Source organism: Gekko japonicus, unplaced genomic scaffold, assembly GCF_001447785.1.
Source record: "Gekko japonicus isolate JY-2015 unplaced genomic scaffold, Gekko_japonicus_V1.1 scaffold2497, whole genome shotgun sequence".
Taxonomy (NCBI): domain Eukaryota; kingdom Metazoa; phylum Chordata; class Lepidosauria; order Squamata; family Gekkonidae; genus Gekko; species Gekko japonicus.
The window spans coordinates 191,192-212,501 of NW_015167129.1; the positions used below are offsets into that span (position 1 = coordinate 191,192).

General features: G+C 44.0%; 1 protein-coding gene across 1 annotated transcript in view; it reads left to right on the top strand.

The window, feature by feature from the left end:
* Positions 1 to 21,310, top strand: part of DCAF6 (DDB1 and CUL4 associated factor 6) — a gene marked incomplete at its 3' end in the record, with an annotated part of 58,989 nt that overhangs the window by 15,255 nt on the left and 22,424 nt on the right. The window contains exons 5-10 of the mRNA XM_015413023.1: positions 148 to 261; positions 1,131 to 1,266; positions 2,952 to 3,166; positions 15,005 to 15,098; positions 20,084 to 20,203; positions 20,424 to 20,666. Coding sequence (XP_015268509.1) covers positions 148 to 261; positions 1,131 to 1,266; positions 2,952 to 3,166; positions 15,005 to 15,098; positions 20,084 to 20,203; positions 20,424 to 20,666 — 922 coding nt within the window. The remainder of the gene's footprint in view (positions 1 to 147; positions 262 to 1,130; positions 1,267 to 2,951; positions 3,167 to 15,004; positions 15,099 to 20,083; positions 20,204 to 20,423; positions 20,667 to 21,310) is intronic.

Genomic DNA, 21,310 nt, shown 5'->3' on the forward strand with positions numbered 1-21,310 from the left:
CACAAGGAACTGCTTTTTAAGAAAAACAAATCCCAAATTTCCTTGGGTCCACAAATTTACTTGTGTGGTTCTTATGAACTTGGTCTTTATTTCTAAATCATCTACTTTTTTTGCTATATTAAATTGTTCTTATTGTTTATGTTCCAGATTATGACAGTCCCGAATGACCCCTATACTTTCCTGTCTTGTGGAGAAGATGGCACCGTAAGATGGTTTGATACTAGAATCAAGACCAGTTGCACAAAAGAAGATTGTAAAGATGTAAGAGAGACTTTTGGGTGTAAATAAAAAAGCCATACTTTACGTTTAGAATCTGAGATCCTAAGCTGCTTGAGTACTACTGCTTAGGATTCTAGTGAGTTGCTGAAGGTATGACAGGACAAAACCATAAAAAAATAAATAATCCAGGGGCCTGTATCCTATCACGTAACTCAGCAAAGTTTGAAGTCTTCCTCCAACTTTCACTGGAGGAAGAGATATTTACACTGAAGAAAAGCTCCTTAGGCTAGAGGAAGACTTCAGACTTCTCTGAGCAGAAAAGTAGGATGCATATTTTCATGTTTTTAAAACAATTTTGATGATTTTGCTACTGGTGTTTTTTCTCAAGTATGCATTTTACCCATATAGTTTTTTTCGGTGTTTTACAATCCATTCTAACTATTGTTTTATTCTTCTGTTGTAGCTGTTTTCAGTTCTTGACCTTGCTGCATTGCTCTTGCTTCAGATCCAGTTGTCTACAGATAAATGTCATGTAGCCTGCAGCACATCTTGTGTAAAGTTTCCCTTGTCTAAACCTATTGAAATCATGGGTCTTAAGACTGGAGTAACTCCAATAATTTAAAACTAGTTTAGGCAGTTTCTGTCTTTGCCATCCTCATCCTAGTCACTTTTAACTATCACAGAAGCCTGGTAGATTAAACTTTGTGTCTGTGCTCTTTATCTTCCTAGACAGATTTCAGTAGCTATGCTTACTGATAACATTGGAAACCATTTTTTAAATAAAGGCCAGACTTGACTAAATTTACAACACAGCTCTCTAGATTTTACTTCAGATTGAATTAGTTGGTAGGATTTAATGCTAGGTGTTCATGTGCTTTTTAAATAAATGCAGTGTTTTCCCTTTATTCTAGGATATTTTAATAAACTGTAGAAGGGCTGCCACCTCTGTAGCTATTTGCCCTCCAATTCCATATTATCTTGCAGTTGGTTGCTCTGATAGTTCAGTAAGGATATATGATCGGCGAATGCTTGGGACAAGAGCAACAGGTAGGAGAATACATGATATTGTAAAATGATTTGTATTTGAGTGTTACATTTGAATTTCATCACGTCAACTTTTTAATGTGACTGTTCATTAGAAAGCATAGTTTCTGTGCAGAGACTGGCTTGCAAAGCCCTTGATTATTTTATGTATTTGTATTTATAGTAACTTGTTTCACAGTTTGAAAAAATCTGAAATTCTTCTAGGGTTGATTTGAAAATGTTGTTGTAAAGTGGATGGAAAATTATTAATGTGCAAACATTTATCTGTAACTGCTTTGAGTACTTTTTACCAGAAATGCAGGATAAAAATCTTCTAAATATGACTAAAAGGATAGTTAGGCTGTGATTTAGAGGCCTACATGCACACTGGCATCCATTTGTGACTCTTTCATTGAACCAGTAGTCATCCCTTCTTTCCACATATTCCCAAACTGCTATTTAAACTCTGATTTTTTAATAAACTCCTCTGAGCTCAAAGAGCAGTTTCAGTTTTGGTGCAAGAACTGGTTAAAAGTATAACTCGGAAAGAAAAACTTGCATGTCCATAATAAGGGGCAGTGTCCCTTCCAGAAGTTGCAAATTCCTGTAAAGTAAGGTTAAGTCTTTTGTAAGATTCTGTTATCTCTATTAAATGACATTCAGCATAAACATTAATTGCATTTTTTATATTATATCATAACTTTGCATAGCACTTCACAGAGTAACAATAAAAAGACATGTCCCTGCCCTGAGGAACTTGCAGAACACAATTTGATGTGGGAGTAGAATGGAGGCAAATATAAAATGGGGAAGAAGAATATGTGTTCAGTTACAGATTGATTAGGGGATGAAGGCTAAGGGCTTGTGGTTTCAGTGATGAATTGAGGGCATAGTGTAGATAAAAGATGCTTGGAGAAGGGTATAGAATTTAATTTACCATTACTTTGCAGTTTCCTAGGCATTTATCATGAAGTGTGCTGAGGGAGGGGCATAGGATGGAATTTTTCTATTGGGGGGAAATTAATGTAAATACTGTGGGGACATTCTCTTGTTGCATGTTGATCTAGTGGACTGAATTTCTGTTAGTTAAAATATTCCCACTGTTCTCAGTGCTAAGTTGGAGTCCAGAGGCACCTTTAAGACCAACAAAGTTTAATTCTGGGTATAAGTTTTCATGTGCATGCATACTTCTTCATGCATATGAAAGCTTATACCCAAAATTAAGCTTTGTTGGTCTTAAAGGTGCTACCGGACTCAAACTTTGTTCTGTTGCTTCAGACCAACATGGCTACCCACCTGAATCTGTTGTGAGCACTGTGTATTCCCAGTAAGAAAACAAACAATTCTTGTGCAAAGTTTTTCTGTTTTTTACAATGCCTTATTTCTTGGTACTCACTTCTAGCACTATTCATTTAGTGTGATAAAGGCATAACATTTGCTATATGGCAATGTTATTAGGCCTATTCAGAATGAGGGCAGAAGGAAATGCTGTCACTGTAAAATGCTTTGTTCATTGTGGAACACCCCACACATACAGACAGACAAGGGAAAAGTCAGTGACCAGTCAGTACATGCTTTTTTCACTTCACAAAATCTTTTGCAGAAAGAACCATTGCTGTTTTGACTTCGTGTTAGAAAAGGACAGGAGGGATAGGTTGAATTGATTTGCATGTATGAAATGTAAACTTCATTCATTTTTGTTTATGCAGGTAATTATGCAGGTCGGGGCACTACAGGGTTGGTTGCACGTTTTGTTCCTCCCCATCTCAACAACAAATCCTGCAGGGTAACATCCCTGTGCTACAGTGAAGATGGCCAAGAAATTCTTGTGAGTTATTCTTCAGACTACATATACTTGTTTGACCCCAAGGATGATACAGCTAGAGAACTTAAAGTTCCTTCAGCAGAAGAGAGAAAAGAAGAGGTGAGTGTATGCTATATGTTACCAACAAAATCTTTGACACCACAAGTTAGCCATATTGAAACAGTTCTTAAGAAATATTATTTTTGAAGGGCAGGTGCCATATCTCTTAGCACCTTTTAAAGTGTGCACATGCTACTTTTGCAGGAAAACTTATTAAAATCCTTATTAAAATTCATTCGGAGATAGAAATCCATTGGAATGAAGGAAGTGGAACAGTTTTAAAACAAACATCTAGCTATGATGTGACCCAGGGGTAATTTCGTAGAAAAAGAGGTGCACGAGTTAATTAGCATAACCTATTAGCATAATTTATTTGCATATGCCACACCCCCTGACATCACCGGAAGTGTGTCAGAAGGCAACACCCACCGCTCAGGCTCCACTGGACTGTTTTTTTTATTGCTATTTATTTATTTGGATTTTTATCCCGCCCTCCCCGAAGGCTCAGGGTGGCTAACGGGCATAAATGCCAGATTACAACAATAAAAACAGTATAGATACAATAATAGCATACTATAATTAATTAAAATTCTTAAAAATAGATTTTCGGTGCTCTAATACTTACTTATTCCACATCGTAAACCAAGATGGTGTTCTAAGATGTTATATATCTGAATAACAACAGCGGTGTACGTCCCCACAACCCTGTCATCCCCTAGGGACGTGCGGCTCCCTCCGATGATACCCGCACCAACAATGACGGTGCGCAGTGGTGGGAAAGCGTTGATAGAATAGTGGTGGCGACGGCTCCTACTCGAAAGCCTGGCGGAAGAACTCTGTCTTACAGGCCCTGCGGAACTGCACAAGGTCCCACAGGGCCCGGATCTCCTCTGGGAGCTCATTCCACCAGATAGGAGCCGCCACCGAGAACGCCCTAGCCCTGGTCATAGCAAGTTTGATGGTCTTGGGGCCTGGAATATCCAGGAGATTTTGGCTCCCCGACCGTAGTGCCCTTGGGGGAATATGCGGGGAAAGGCGGTCCCTCAGTAAGGCCGGTCCTTGGCCGACAGATCTAACAACAACAGTGCTGCCACACCGCCTCGATCCAGATGCCTACGGAGATTGTCAGTCAGCGCGACCAGTACAGTCTCCACTCCGTGACCAGGGCAAAAGCCGGACTGAAAGGGATCGAGGACAGAAGCGTCATCCAGAAAGCCCTGCATCTGTGTCGCCACCGCTCTCTCAATAAGTTTGCCCAAATAGGGCAAATTGGACACCGGCCAATAGTTGGCCAATTCGGCCGGGTCCAAAGATGGGGGACGTGCAGATCTGCCCTCATAGAGAAGGGAGAGCTTGTACCTGAATAAAACTTGGTCTTAAAGGTCCCACTGGACTGTTTTGGATTGCTAGCTATGGGGGGGGGGAAACGCGCAGATCTGTCCTCACAGAGGAGGGAGAGCTTGTACCTGAAGGCGGGCTGGGGGAGGGGGCTCCGCAACGTACTTGGCTGCTTCTTGCTCCTCGTGGCCCAACTGAGGGCTGCCGGGAGCAGGGGGCGGAGCTTGTTGCATGTGCCCACCCCCTGGGCTCCTTACTGCGAGCTCCGCTCCTGTGCGCTCCCACAGGAAATGACCCCTGATGTGACCACCTAGAAGATAATATCTTTATTGTATCATCGAGGGATTTAAAGGGTTTTCTGGTTGAGTGATTATTGACTGTGTAACCAACAAACTGAGTAATTAACTAAATATAAATACATTTTTGTGTTACTCGGTCCTCAGTATCGATGTTATTGAAATAACTGAAGGAACCATAAGCCAACTTGAAATGTACTAAACAAAAATTATTTTTCTGTAACTTTATTAAGATTGTAGTGGCCAAACCATGGTATGGCTGTTGGGCCCACTTCTTGGGTTCGTCTATTTCCTCTTCCCTGCTCCCCGACCCTCCTCTCCTCTCATACTCCAGTTCTTTCATGGCTCAGTGAAATCAGACCTTGCTGTGACAGCTCAGTCAGGCAAATGATGGTTTATATAAGCTGTGAATTGGAAAGTATGGTTTGAAGTGAGTTTCCAGTTTGTGGCTTGTTAGGGTATCACAGCAAGCTGTCTTTGCAGTGAACCAGGAAATTCAGAATTGGAGTGTGTGAGGTTAGGAATGCAGGCACAACATGGTTATATTTAATATTTTTATATCAGAATCAAATAAGTCTTAAAATAAAATGTGACCCTAGTTTGTTTTCCTATTAACATTTGCCAGTGGCAATTAAACTTGGTCCTGTCAGTTAATCAAAGTATTTGTCAAGACTCTTACTAGTTAAACTGCTTAAAGCTTACAGGCCTAATTTTGATTATGGTTAATTAAAAAATTAACACCACTACATTTGCAGCTGTTTGCTTTATTTATTATTTCCCTTTGTGTTGTTCAATAATATGCAAATTCTAGAAAAGCAAATTCATTCTACCCTGCTAAGCACAAATCTCTGGCTTGGTTGTTAGCACTGAGCAGAAGTGTGGGCAAGAATAAGAGATCAGGATATTGTAGTGAACTACTTTCAGAGATATGCAACAATATTTATTTATAGACATGTGGTCACTAAGCAATATACACAGCATTAAAAGTATACAAGGAAACCTGCCCATGGATGTACAGAATCAAAGGGTGAACATAAAGGGAGAAGAAAGGACATGTTTGAGGAATGGTGAGAATGCATGCTGCATTACACTCTTTGCTGTTTGTTCATCCCCTTAAATATAGCTCCTTGAGGTTATAAAGACAATTTTATAAACACCATTCATAAACCCTGAATTAGTGAATCTGTATTTGAACAACAGTGTGAAAATGTAGCGTTCAATTACAGCAAACATAATTTCATGTAAATGACAGGAGTTACAACTTACGTGTACATATTTGCCCATTGTGCACAGATTGTGCCTGTCCTTGGTGGCAAGTAGAAAGATCTTTAATCTTTTAAAGCACAATGAAAATGCATTCTTTTTTGTAGGTAATTGCTTATGTTAGACAAAAAAGAAAATTCTGAATTGTTGATCATAAAATCCAGAGCAAGGTGGGAATCTTGTGGTATTGGTATTCTGTATACTTTTACATTTAAACGGGTGCTGAAGAACTTCCATCTGTTCCATGCTGTGGCTGCAAGAACTTGCTGGACAGGCTTACCAATATGAAATTCTACTCTAGATATAGGAGCAGCCATGTACTGATAACAGAATGTTTCCTTGAAGACAGAAATAGCAACATGAAGAGTTCGTCTGGCACTGTTTGTAAGAATCCCTCAGTACTATTTCCCCAAAGCATGTTTTGCCCTACGTGTTATAAAACAGGGAGACACATTTTTATTTATTCAGATACAAATCTGATGAAAGCATATGTAACCGTGTTATGGAATGTCTCCTCCAGTGCACCTGATACATTCTGCAAAACCGATACCTGAAATTTAGTGACTAGGTGTAATAAGTTTCCCATGCCCAGCAGCTCCTATGTCTTGAAAAGAAGCCTCCCCCATGCCACATGGCCAGTTCTTTTTAAAACGGAGAGAATGCTTAAAAGCAGTTTTTTTTTTTCCTCCTCAGACAGGGAGATATTGAAAGAGCTACAAAATTTGCAATATAAAATGTGTTCAGTACTACTGTGCTACTATATTTATTTTTTTATTTACTTCATACTTAATTTATAGTATGATTTTTTTTGCTGAGACCCAAAGCAGATTAATCAATTAAAATGAATGTTGTAGAAACAGTATAAAACAACCAACAGTGAATAAACCTAGGTCACAAAGCTAGAGAACAATGCACCAGAAACAGTATAATACATAGAACGTAGCAACATACAGTTACATACAAATAATGCAACAAAGCTGACTTGCAAAATTGGAGAACGATGCAATAAAACAGTGTCATATACACAAGGAACAAAACAAAGAAAACTCCCTATTGTTTTACTGACTATCCACAGCAATTGCAAAGACTCCCAGGCATTGTGTTACAAATACTCTTTACTACATGACTACAAGGAGATAACCAAAAATTGCCAAAAGATAATACTGACATGTATTTAATTATACAGCCCCTCCAACAGAACTTCATTTTCATCTGTAGAAGAAAAGGCAGCAATTTCTACTTATTTCCACCCAGATTGCCTCTTATGCTGTTCCTAGGGGTCTATTGACCCCCAGGAACAAAATTTCAGGGGACATAGTAGGCCTGCAGCATGAGCAGGGAGTGGGGATGTCCCACTCTGTGAAGTCCACAAACATGCTGTTGTCTTTAGTAAAGCAGTTAACTCTGTTTCCGTAGCCACCACTTCCAGCAGTCATAGGCAACTGAAGAGTTTTTCAATGACAAAATCCATAGCTGTTGCCAAACGTTAAAAATGCCTTCTTTTTATTAGCTATAGTACCATGTCTTTCTCTATTAGACATATAGGTGTTAATCATTTAACTGGCTTACTATATAGCTGTTATGCAGCCCGAAACTAATATAATAAAACGTTTATTTCTTTTGCCTTTTGAGACTTCAGAATACTTATTTTTAACTTGAGTTTACAATTCCAAAGATCACTGGAATTGATTGTGTTGGTCTAGTTTGGGACACTGAGGAGAGTTTGGCTGTGTGTCAGGTGTACCGACTGCCTGGTGCTCAGCAGAGAGACTACCGAGCCTGCTGGAGGCAGTAGCAGGTAGGGATGTGCAAAAAAAAAAAATTCGGTAAAATTCGGATTCGGGTTTATTGGACCCGAATTTTTTCGGGAAACCCGAAAAAACCCGAATATCTATACCGGTAAAGCATAGATATCCGAAAATTTTCGGGAATCCCGAAAAATTCGGGTCCATTGTAACCAATGGGGCCATTGAAGTCAATGGCAAAAATCCTCTTGAAACTTTGCGGGGGGCTGGGGGGGAGGGGGTTTGGGGTAGAGGCTCCAAACTTGGAGGGTGCTCACTGGAACCTCTTCCCAACATGCCCACCAAGTTTCAAGGCGATTGGACAAGGGGGTACAATTTTATGGCCCCCCAAACAGGTTGCCCCCAGATCAGCCTTCTGCAGTTTATTCCCGGTTTGCCGCCGAAATTCGGCGGCAATTCGGCAACATTGTATCATATGGCCCTTGGAGTTGGAGGCTCCAAACTTGGAGGGTGGTTACTAGAACCTCTCCCCAACACACCCTCCAAGTTTCATGAAGATTGGACCAGGGGGTCCAATTCTATGGGCCCCCAAACAGGTTGCCCCCATCCCATTGTTCTCTATGGTGGGAAAAAATGTAATTTTTTTCCCACCATAGAGAACAATGGAGGGATGGGGGCAAACTGTTTGGGGGAGTGTGCTGCGTGTTGCAATTTCAAACTGTACATTGCCAGACCAGCCAGCCACACTGCAGCAGAACCATACAAGTGCCCCCCCACCTGCGCTACCAAACTGGGTGCCCAAAACCCCAAAACTACAACTTAGCTCAAACCAAAGAATCTCTCTACAGTAGCAGCAGCACTAGCATGTGCATTGTGCCAGACAGGCCCAGCAGAAGAAACAACCAGAGCAATCTGCCACCTGTGCCAGGCCAGCCAGGTTGCCAATTGCCAGTCAGTGCCCCAAAACCAGAACTAGGTCAAACCAGAGAATCTTTCAAGACAGCAGCAGCAGCCACTAGCCCACTACAGGGAGCAAGTGCATGCCAGCCAGGCCCCAGCAGCAGAAGAACCAGAGCAATCTGCCACCTGTGCCAGGCCAGCCAGGTTGCCAATTGCCAGTCAGTGCCCCAAAACCAGAACTAGGTCAAACCAGAGAATCTCTCCAGACAGCAGCAGCAGCCACTACAGACTGAGGGAGCAAGTGCATGCCAGCCAGCCAGGCCCAGCAGCAGAAGAACCAGAGCAATCTGCCACCTGTGCCAGGCCAGCCAGGTTGCCATGCCAGTCAGTGCCCCAAAACCAGAACTAGGTCAAACCAGAGAATCTCTCCAGACTGCACTGGAGCGGCAGCACACAGGCTGAGGGAGCATGTATGTGCATCGCCAATGCCAATGCCAGCCAGCCAGGCCCAGCAGCAGAACCAGTCCACCACAAGTGTGCCAATGTGCCAGTGCCCAAAAAACCCCAAAAGCAAAACAATCTCTCCCCTCTGCAGTGGCAGCGGCCTACATAGGGGAGCATGTTTGCTAATCGCAGCCATGCCCAGCTGCAGAACCAGAGCAATCTCAACTTCCCCCCATCAACCTCTGTGCCCAGCAATGCAGGAGATTCACACAGAGACGTCTCCCTTACAACCCCAGAGGCCCAGAGGCCCCTCCTCCATGACCAGAAGCGCTATTTGCCTAGCCTGCTTTGGAAATCCAAAGGTGGGCTGCCGAGAGGCTGAAAAGGAGTTGGGAACTTGGGAGTCGGGCTTGGTCCCCTGTTCAGGGCAGGGGACAGCAGCAGAACCTGTGCACTGCACGCCCCTCCCCCAACCACACCCAGCCCGCCTGCTCCATGGCCAGGAGAGACTGTAAGGAGAGATGACTACTAGTCCGCTCCGCTTTGGAAATCCAAAGGTGGCCACTGGCCACAGGCTAAAAAAGGATTGTTACCATTGACCAACCCCCCACTCTCAACAATTTGCCCAAAACCTCCTGCATTGCTGGGAACGGGGCGGGGAGACCCACAAGCCAGCCGCTGTGTGGCTCGGGATGTTTTTGCCTGCCTGCCCCTGCCCGGTGGGGGTGGAGCTATCTTACTTCCTTGCTGCCACCTTCCTAGAGGTAGCATACGTGGGACCCCTCTGGATGATTCCCCAACCTGGGAATCATCCTATCTCAATCTTTGGGCACCACCTGGAGAGTTGGCAGCCACTCTAATTTGGGGGCATCTGGGTTCCTCTGGCCTCCCTTTGCCTCTCTTCAGGTGCGCTGAGTGGGGATTCGCACGCACACCCCTAGTGATTGCTCACGTCACTTGCACAGGCCCTGCCTGCCCCCCCCTTCATTTATACTGCAGAAATCCTCAGGTTTGGACTGAGTCCAGTAAGTTGGGTGACTGGCACAGAGGTTGTTGGGGGGAAGTTGAGATTGCTCTGGTTCTGCAGCTGGGCATGGCTGCCATTAGCAAACATGCTCCCCTATGTAGGCCGCTGCCACTGCAGAGGGGAGAGATTGTTTTGCTTTTGGGGTTTTTTGGGCACTGGCACATTGGCACACTTGTGGTGGACTGGTTCTGCTGCTGGGCCTGGCTGGCTGGCATTGGCATTGGCGATGCACATACATGCTCCCTCAGCCTGTGTGCTGCCGCTCCAGTGCAGTCTGGAGAGATTCTCTGGTTTGACCTAGTTCTGGTTTTGGGGCACTGACTGGCATGGCAACCTGGCTGGCCTGGCACAGGTGGCAGATTGCTCTTGTTCTTCTGTTGCAATGCTGGGGCCTGGCTGGCATGCACTTGCTTGCTCCCTCAGTCTGTGGGCTGCTGCTGCTGTCTGCAGAAATTCTCTGGTTTGCACCAAGTTGGTCTGGGCACTGATTGGTTGCACCTTGGCACAGGTTGTGGGGGGGGCAGATTGCTCTGGTCCTGCTGCTGGGCCTGTCTGGCTGGCATTGGCAATGGACAGACATGCTACCTCAGTGCTGCTGCTGTAGAGAGATTCTTTGGTTTGAGCCAAGTTGTGTTGGTTTTGGGGTTTTGGGCACCCAGTTTGGCGGCACAGGTTGTGGGGGGGCACTTGTATGGTTCTTCTCTGCTGCAGTGTGGCTGGGGCTGGCTGGTCTGGCAAAAGTTTGCAAACATGCTGTCCAAAACAGTTTGCCCCCATCCCTCCATTGATCTCTATGGTGGGGAAAAACGTAATTTTTTTCCCACCATAGAGAACAATGGGATGGGGGCAACCTGTTTGGGGGCCCATAGAATTGGACCCCCTGGTCCAATCTTCATGAAACTTGGTGGGTATGTAGGGGAGAGGTTCTAGTAACCACCCTCCAAGTTTGGAGCTTACCCACTCCAAGGTCCATAGGATACAATGTTGCCGAATTGCCGCCGAATTTCGGCGGCAAACCGCGAATAAACTGCAGCAAGCTGATCTGGGGGCAACCTGTTTGGGGGCCCATAAAATTGTACCCCCTGGTCCAATCGTCTTGAAACTTGGTGGGTATGTTGGGGAGAGGTTCCAGTAAGCACGCTCCAAGTTTGGAGCCTCTACCCCAAACCCCCTCCCCTCCAGCCCCCCGCAAAGTTCCAAGAGGATTTTTGCCATTGACTTCAATGGCCCCATTGGTTATAATGGACCCGAATTTTTCGGGAATTTTTTTCGGGATTCGGACAAGCTCATAAATTGCTAATTCGGGATCCCAAAAGCCGAAAAAAGCCGAAAATCGTTATTTTCGGCTTTTTTTCGGTTCGGGATCCCGAAATGCACATCCCTAGTAGCAGGTTGGGCCTTGGAGTTCCCAAGACTGATAGTTTTGGGAGACTTCAACATCCATGCTGATGCTGCTACCTCCTTACAAGTGTCAGACCTAGTGTCTTCCACGGCAGCACTAGGACTCTCTGAGATTGTATCAGGTTCCACACATCAAGCAGGCCACACACTGGATTTGATCTTTTTTGTGGGGATGGATATGAATCTGATTGCTATAGATGAAGTGCCAAGGTCAGATCACTTTGCCCTGAAGGTCCGGTTGGGTGTCCTAGTCCCCTCCTGTCTAGGCAGTGACTGAATTTATGCTTGCCTGCGGAGACTAATGGATCCATTTGCTTTCTAGAATGCTCTGCAGGATCTGATGCTCCCCCGCCCCCGGAGATCCATTAGATGTGCTGGTAAAGGTAAAGGTTTCCCTTGCTCAAAAGCTAGTTAAATCTGACTCTAGGGGGCGGTGCTCATCTACATTTCCAAGCTGAAGATCCAGCAGTGTCTGAAGACATTTCCGTGGTCATGTGGCCAGCATGACTAAATGCCGAGGCACACGGAACACTGTTACCTTCCCACCAGAGCAGTACCTATCTACTTGCAGTTTCTTGCTTTCAAAGTGCTAGGTTGGCAGGAGTTGGGGCCAGAGACGGGCGCTCACTCCATCATGCGACACTAGGGTCTCGAACTCCCGAACTACCAACCTTTCAGTCTGCAACTCAGCATCTTAACCTCTGAGCCATTGCAGCCCCAGATATGCTGATAGAGGACTGGAATTCCCATCTCTCTGAAGCCATCAACGAAATCATTCCCTGACATCCTCTTTGCTCTCAGTCTAAATGATCCCTCCAGTACAGTTAGCTGATGACGTCCAGTTGTATCTGTTGATGGGCAGCCAGCCAGATACTGCCCCAACTAATTTGGCTGAAGGGCTGGAGGCCATGGTGGGATAATTAAAACAGTCAGCTGAGACTGAATCCTGCTAAGATGGAGGTTCTGTGGCTGTATGTGGGAGATTCAGCATTGGGGTGCCAACGTCTGGCTCTTGACGGTGTGCCCCTAATACCAGCACCAACTGTCAAGAGCCTGGGTGTGGTTCTGGATGCCTCCCTATCAATGGAGTCCCAGATCACACATGTTGCCAGACTGGCATTTTTCCAGCTACGCCAGGTCAGACAACTGGCCCCCTTCCTGTCTCCCCCCCAACCAGCCACAGTAATCCATGCAACGGTCACCATCAGACTAGACTACTGTAACTCGCTCCATGTAGGGCTACCCCTTGAGACTGACTTGGAAACTGTGACTGGTCCAGGATTCGGCAGGGCGTGTCTTTACTGGAACCCTACGAATGGCACATATTCACCCAGTGCTGTGTGAGCTGCACTGGCTCCAGGTGGAGAACCGGATCAGGTTCAAGGTTCTGGTATTAACCTTTAACACCCTAAACCAGGGGTGGCCAAACTGTGGCTTGGGAGCCGCATGCGACTCTTTCACACATATTCCACCCCTCCCTCCCTCCCTCTCCCCCCATCTAAAGTTAAATATCATCATCAATATCTGGTTTTACCCCTTTTGCTTTTATTTTTGGCAGTCTCATTTAATGTTAATAAAAAGCAACTTTTCATGTTTTTCAGTAAAAACGTGTCTGGTTATTTATTAGTTCATGCCTTCTGGCTCTTATGTTAAGCAAGTTTGGCCACCCCTGCCCTAAATGGACTGGGGGGGTGTATCTATTACACCCCCAAAGAGCATTGCACTATGCAGAGAAGAATGTACTGGTGATCTCCAGCCTGGGAGAACTCTCTGCCTAATGACATCGGTTCCCTGTGGGATCTAATGCAGTTCTGCAGGGCCTGTAAGGCAGAGATGTTCTGCCAGGCTTTTGGTTGAGGACAGTTTCCATCTTGTCTGGCACCTCTAATCCCCCCCCCCCCCCAATGAGGCAATGGCACACCTTGAAGTTTTTAAAAACATCTAGAAATGTCTAAATGTTGTATTTTCCTATTATTTAAAATTGTTTATTAATTTATGGGTGTGTTTTTGTTGTTGTATACCGGCTGAGCCTTGTTTGCACTGGGGAGGGTGGTCTAGAAGTGTAATAAATAAATCCCCTCTCTCCCCTGCAAGGTTATATTCTTACTTGGAATACTAAACAGCAATAAATACCCTTACTTTTTAAAAACCGGATTCTCCACTTAACCAGGGGTTGAAGCTGGCAAAGTATCCTGGTTGTGGGAAACATGCTTTAAATATGGGTAACATTTGTACAGTTGTTTTCCTTAAGTAATGTTAAGGTGAGGAAGGGGGAAATTGTTCTGCAAAATGGAAACTTGTAAGGAAGGTGAACATAATCATGTAGTTTAGTTCCAGTCTTAACCATAATTGATCCAAAAGACTGTATAGCTCATATGAGGACAGTCTTGATTTGTGTTTCAAATATTTGTATCTTCTTTGTTGCAGAGCAAACATTTTATTTGAAATCAAGGAAAGTTTGAAAAATAATTTTTGATGTATTACGGAGGCCTACTGTGGTGGTACCTCCCTTTTATTTTGTGTGGTTAGGTGTGATGTACTTTTAAATTTCTTGTCAAAGTATCTATCGCTGCCACCAGGAATATTATTCCAGTCTTTAATTAATCTTTCCCACAGTATTGTGCCCAAGCTATAAGGCTCCTTCATTGGGCTCCTTCGTTGTTCTGAGGATAAGACACTGGGTTAACAATAAACAAGATCAAACTTTATTGGTGAAAGAAGCGTTTTGGTTACAGGATTTTTTGTTGAGTTGCTCAGTAAAGTCTTTCCCTTTTTACTCAGGTCTCTGTCAGCCTTTTCCCTCACACTCTTAAAATACTCTGAGTATATTAGATTTTGCCTAATATACCCCCTTAAGTATATGTTCTTCCTTTAGAATCTTAATGCCTTTCACAGCACTTCTATATGTGTCTAGTTAGAAGTCTACTTCTCAGACTCTGTGTAGATTGACCTCAACTGACAGCTGCTGACTTATGACTTCAGACTTCAAACTGAACACTCTGCCTTCTCTCTCTCCACACATACACACCTAGCTCCACCCATATACTCTCAGTCCCCAACCAATCACCTTACTCATCTCCCTCTTTCACCCCCCTTGTTCTTCTGGCATTTACAAACAGTTTAAAGAAACACACACATATAACTTGAAATCATTACACCTACATTGAAAGGAAGAAGTTAAACAATTCTTACTGGGCATACCTAAGCCTTTGGGTATTCCTAAAGCAGCTATTTATATTGCAGCCTGTAGATAATAGATCAGCCCTGTTATGCCTGCACTGATGCGCAATGGTTCCTTTTTCAAACCAAATTAATTGTCAAACAAGGATTGTCCATTCATCTGACTTGCTAACAACAGTACAAACCAAAAACATTCTCATAATAAAAGTGTGAGAATTTTGGCTTTAATTTAATATATTAGCCCAATTTTATTAGCTGTGGGACTTGTGCATCATAAATGCCCATGCTTGTTGTGTTCCTCTAGTTACAGCAACCTCCTGTCAAACGTTTGCGACTAAGAGGAGATTGGTCAGATACTGGACCGAGAGCAAGGCCTGAAAGTGAACGGGAAAGAGATGGTAAGTTTAGTTTTTTCCGTCTTCATTTCTGAGCCAAAATAATAATTATTCTATTATATCCAATATAACTTATAGTCAGTGTCAGATGTTACTGAAGTCTTGTGATGCTAGCGATTGACTGTATTATTAAAGTTCAATTAAGGCTTGCAGTGCAATACAAAATATTTCATACAGATTAGCATACTGGTATAATGTAGCAGTATCTGTACGTTTTCAAGTAATGTGGTCAAGAAGACAGAATTTGGCCACAGTTATCCATGCTGTGGTCACATCTGGGCTAGTTTACTGTAATGTGCTTTACATAGGTCTGGCACTGAAGATTGTTTGGAAGTATCAAATGACACAAAATATGGCAGCTTGATTTGCTGACCCACATTAATAAAAGAGAACATATTATACCCAGTTTCAAGACAATTGCACTGGCTGCTTATTTGTTTCTGGGTCTAATTCAAAGAGCTGGTGACAGTAAAAGCTTTGTTATCCAGCACTTGAATATCTATAACACGTGGTTAAACAGCAACGCTCAAAAGGCAAGCTCCTCAACCCCCTCCCCCTTTGCAGGAATCATAATCCTGTGCTTTGGGCATGCTCCTACTTTGCTCCTATTGTGTGCACACCCCACTCCCACCTCTCCAGCCAGGCAACTTGATGCTTCCAGCTGGTATTTTGCTTGACAGCCCATGCTGTCATCCTCAGGCATCTCCTTTCTCTTCAGCCTGCTTTTAGCAGCCTCATCACCCACTCACCCACCTCTGCCACCATATCCCTCCCATGTCTTTGGGGAGGGGGGTAATCCTATTCCTGCCTCTTTAGCTTGATTCCTCCCACCACTGTTAGGCTGCTTACAGATACTGCTGACCTCTGATGCCATCCTCGGGTGCCTCTTTACTCCTCGGCCTTCCTTGCTTTTTGGGAGCCACCATGGTTCTGGAGGAAGAGTTCTGTAGAGGGCTGTTTCCATGACATTTCCAAGGGTTGTGGTGTTTGATCGCCACCATTTTCTCCAGGTGAGGATGGGGAGTATCTGGCACAATTGGTAAACCTACAGTCCCCATATTCCACGAGTCTCAAATAACAAGGTTTTTACTGTATATAGTTTGGGACCAGAATCCCAGTCTGTTTCCATACATGGTTGTCCACGAGTTGAGATCTTTTTCGGAGGCAGGCTGTTAATAGAAAAACAGAGCCTTCTCCCAGTTGTGGAACACCCTCCCCTTAGCTATTTTCCTGGCCTGTGGGGTGGTAAGCTATGCCCAACTCCCAGGGAGATTTTCCCCGCCAAAACTTAGTTCCCTTCTGTGCCTGAGCCGCCCCTCAGTAGCGTGTATTTCTACTTTGTCTTAAAAGACTTGATTGTCCCACCCTTTGACAGAGATATATTTTTGACTTTGGACACAGAACAGGAATTTGAGGGGAAAACAGGAGCCCTCTTGTCTTAAGCCCATTGAAATTGCACTTAAGACTGTATAACTTTTAAAACAGAATAAAATATTTTTATTTAACATGCAGGGAATATATATAGGAGAATTAAAGGTTTAGAAATACTGGGGTATTTTTGGGCAGGAACGCACAGGAACAGAGTTCCGTCTGGCTTCAGAGTTGGCCACGCCCACTACAGCCAAAACCTCTGTGTGCGTGGTTACAGAGGGAATGCCTGGAGAGCAACCCCCCTGGCGACTCTGAGGCAGGCGGGCCAGGGGGCCCCATGGAAGGATCGGGGAGGCATTTAAATGCTTCCCCATGCCATCCCCAGCCTGTCCAAGGGCTGGCTTGCCTGGGCTCCCCGCAGCCATGGGGCACCTGGGCAAGCCAAGGGAAGGCATGGGGGTTTGGCCTAATAGGCCAATGAGCGGCGCTGTCGAGGGTGTGGCCTAATATGCTAATGAGGTTCGGCTGTTGGGTGTGGCCTAATATGCTAATGAGTCCCTGCTGGGCTTTTTCTACAAAAAAGCCCTGGGTAAAAGTTATATTTTATACAGGAATCAATTCTTAAGACAAACAGGAGTGTGTTGTAGCTTATTTTCAGAGATTTCTAGATCTTTTCAACCCCTGAGGTGTCTAAGGCTTATTCCCTTCACCACAGACCCTGGTTCTCCTCAGAGCTCAACCCCATTTTCAATTATTATTCTTTTCCCTAAGAAGCAATACTCCTTTTCTGTTTGGCTTGATTAGGAGTTACAGCCTAACAACCCAGTCACCCTTGAATCTCTCTCCCAGTAGTGATGTTTGTGTAAAACAGTTTTTAGCTTTCTGGACTTAGAATTACAGTTCTCTATCAGAATAGTTCTTATTCAATTAGGGCAAAGGAATATTTTCTCTTCTCTTAGAAGAAGAACCTGACTGACCAATCCTGTCAGAACTACTGACTCCGGCCAGCTCTTTCTCTGTCAGACACCAGCTCACTGGCTTGCTGATTCCAAAGGAAAGGCTTTTTCTCTCCAGTACACAGCTGATCATATACTTTCTCTCAGCTGATGCTGGCCAGTCAGAGAGCGTGTAGAGCAGCCAGTCAAACTATCCACTTCAGGGAAGATTAACTCCTTACCCCCCAGGCTCTCTGAAATAGCAGCATTTTAAAACCTGCTTTTCATGTGCAACCCATCACATCAACTTCCATTACCAGATGAAAACATGTTTATTTGCCTAGGCATTCTTTTTATTTTGTTGGTGAGTTTTCTTTTATCCCTTCTGTTTGGTTTTTTTTTAGTGTTTAATTTTTTAATTTTTATTACCTAATTTTGTTTATTCAGAACATTTTAGGCTTGCTGGGTTACATGTTGGTGTATTTTTTAAAATAGTTTGGTCAGTTTAAAACAATTTATTATTTGTTTTTAATTCTTTCAATTACTATGCATCTGTTGTTTTAAAGATTTTAAGTTTTTTTGCTATCATATTATAAGCTGAAAATAGTTATGTCTTATAAAGTGCCTGTGAAGTGTGTAGCATAATGGAGTCAGTATCTTGGTTCGACATATTGCAGTGATTGGGGGAAATGGTACCGTTCTCAGTGTTGTGGAAAACAATGGCAAATGTGAAGCTGTGAAGACAAACTTTCATAGGTTGCATCTGTAGTTCATACCTGGCATATGTGTCTGCCAGAACTGTACAAAAACAGATTTGAGCTGGCTAACTTGGAGATAAGAAATATGTTTTTTGGTAAACATGGACATAAGAATCTGGCTTATTGATTTGAGTCAGATCACTGGTTCATTTAGCTCAGCACTCTATGTTGACTGCAGCGGGTCTCCAAATGCCGAAGCAGAGCAAGGTCTTTTTCAGCCTTGCTGCTTGAAATTCTTTTCACCGAAGATGTCAGGGACTAAACCTGGGTTCTTCTGCATGCAAGGCATGTACCACTTCTTTGTACTCACTGGCAAGTTCTTAGACAAAGCTGTGTTCTATGTTTGAAATGAAAGGTAGATACATACCACTTCAGGCTGCAAGCTGAAGATTACATGACTGAATGTAAAGCAACTTGCTTCATGTAGAAAGCTTGAGAGTAAGGCAGAACATTCTAGCTGAGCCCTGTCCCTGGTTCCAGCCTTTTCCCACTGGTAGATAAGGGAGGAGGGAGTCCCTTTTGACCACCAAAAAGGCTAAGTTTGTGGATCATAGGATCTCCAGAAATAAAATCCATGTGGGACAGGAGCTATAATGAGGAAATTGGCTAAGACTGAGCAAAAAAGCTGCAGAATCCATCCCATCATGTAATAAAACAGCTAAAGGAATGGATTGCCAGTGTCATTACCAAGCAAATCATGTGAAGGGCATGGGAGCCTAGGTTCCTGATGAGCTATGAAGCATAGCTGCTAGAGATAACTGCAATTTAAAAAGCAACAACAGTGTAATTATAAGTTAAAACAATATGTGTTGTCTGCTGTGTTGCGGATGTTATATTTGTTTCACTTGGCTCACTGTTTTCTCCTTTACTCCCTTTCATCACACTCTCTTAACCCCTGCTTTCCTCCTTTCCTTTTCTGTTTTCTAATAAAGAAAGGGGCAGGTTGTAAAAACAGGTTACAATTATGCCTTAATTGACTTGGAAGATATTTTATAGCTCTTTATTTTACAAAATTTAATTTTACTCTTCAGTTTTTATTCTCATTTTAAGCAGTTACTGTCATTCTGTTGAGGCCTGAATAGGCAAGATTTCAGTGCTTTTTCAGCTGGCCTGTTGGGGAAGCCCCACCCCCAACAGCATCGATGGTGGCCACCCCATCCAGACCCGTAGCCAGGATTTTTAAAGTCAGGGGGCATTTAAATTTCTCAGGGGGCACTGGCTAATCAATTTAATCTGGGGGAGAAGGCCATGACACCCTAGGCTAGATGGAAAGTCAGGGGGCCTTGCCAGCACGTCAGGGGGCCTAGCCCCAAGATGCCCCACTGTAGCTACAGGCCTGACCCCATCCCTCCTGTGAGATTTAAAGAGCCCTCCAGGTGATCGGCAGGAGCATGTGGCCTGCAGATCAGCTGAAGGGCCCTTTAATCTCTCAGGAGGGGAGGGAGAGGAGCAGCTGCCAGTCCCAGGAGGCAGGCACCGCATGCCTGAACTCCAACCGGCAAATTCGCTGCTTGGAGTTCATGCACGGGGGAGTTCCTGCTTGCAAAAAACCATTTAAAGGGCTGCCTGTGCCCGAACGGCAAGCAGCAAATTCACCGCTTTGAAGGATGTGGCACCCGCTTGCAAAAAAACGTTTAAAGGGAACCGTCTCTTTAAGTGGTTTTTTCCAAGCAGGGGCCACCTGTGCCTGAACTCCGAGCAGCAAATTCGCCGCTTGCAGTTCAGGCGTGCACAGTGCCAGCTTCCCAGTCATGATTACGTCACTTCCATGTGATGTCATCACATTGGGAAGTCCCCAGCCCTTCCTGGAATGCCCCCCCAAATCCCCCCACTGGGGAGAAGATTTGACCTGGCAACCACAGTTGAGGCTCAGAAGTATTGTGCTACTTTTGTTAAAAGCTTTATCATCTCTGCTTACATACAGGGGAGCAGAGCCCTAATGTCTCATTAATGCAAAGGATGTCTGACATGTTGTCAAGGTGGTTTGAAGAAGCAAGTGAAGTCGCACAGAGCAACAGAGGACGAGGAAGATCTCGGTCTAGAGGTGACTACCTTTAACACCCCCACGGTCTTCTTCAACATGAAATATCAGTGAGGTTGTTTTGTAGTAGGAAGTGGAATTTAATAGATTTTTTTTAAGGTTGCAAACCTTTTAAAATCCTTTCTCATGATGTACTGTGTTATGCAGTTCATTTTTATGAGATACATAGCAACATAGAAGTAAGTTCTTTGTTACTAAGTTGATTGGCTGTTTTTCTTCAAAGGTGGGACTAGTAGATCAGATGTCTCTGCTGCTTCTGGTGCCCTTGCAAGTATTGAAACAGAGGCCACGATGGAAGTGGATGGTCCAGAACAGCTTCAGTCATCATCCTCCACAATGTCAGCACAAGCTCCCTCAACCTCCTCCTCAACGGAAAGCCCCCCTTCTACTTCCTTAGTGTCATCACCTGACAATGAACAAAGACCTTCCTTGGAGACCCCCGTACCTCCTACACTCCATCAGTCTGGTATGCCTTAACTAAGTTTCAACCTTGGAATGCTTTAGGTATCTCATCTACTCAGGTTTGTTGGGTGTGTGATGTAACTGGAATGTGGATTTAATGTATCAGTATTCAACTTAAGTTTTATATGTGGCTGTAAGGGAGTACATGTTTTCAAAGAGGGGCAGTTCAGGTGAAACTACAAATCCTTTAACAGTAAATACTAATTATTTCACTTAGAACTTCACTAGATGCCTCTGCAAAATTGGAGTTTGGCTGTAACTCACTACAACACAGTTAGACATCAGTTGTGGTCTACCCCCCGAAAGCACAGAATAATAGGGCTAGCCCTAGGACTCTTCTGCAGCTTTATAGAACAACTTGGGTGTTACAGGAATCATGCCTGCATTGCAGCTTTTCCCCAACAGTTTGGTGGCAATGTGCCCTGTCTGTCTGGGACTTGCCCTGAAGTCATTCTAACTATTATTATTTTGACTAAAACCATTTTTGCACAGGTAATGTATTAAATCTGAAGTAACTCCATTTTATAACATGAACTATAACATTGCCCATGAAGGTGGTTCTGCTGCACCATAGGGAAAGTGGAAATACTGGGTCCAACTCAGTGTTTTGTTTTTTACTTTGAACATCAGAACCTAATGGCATATCAC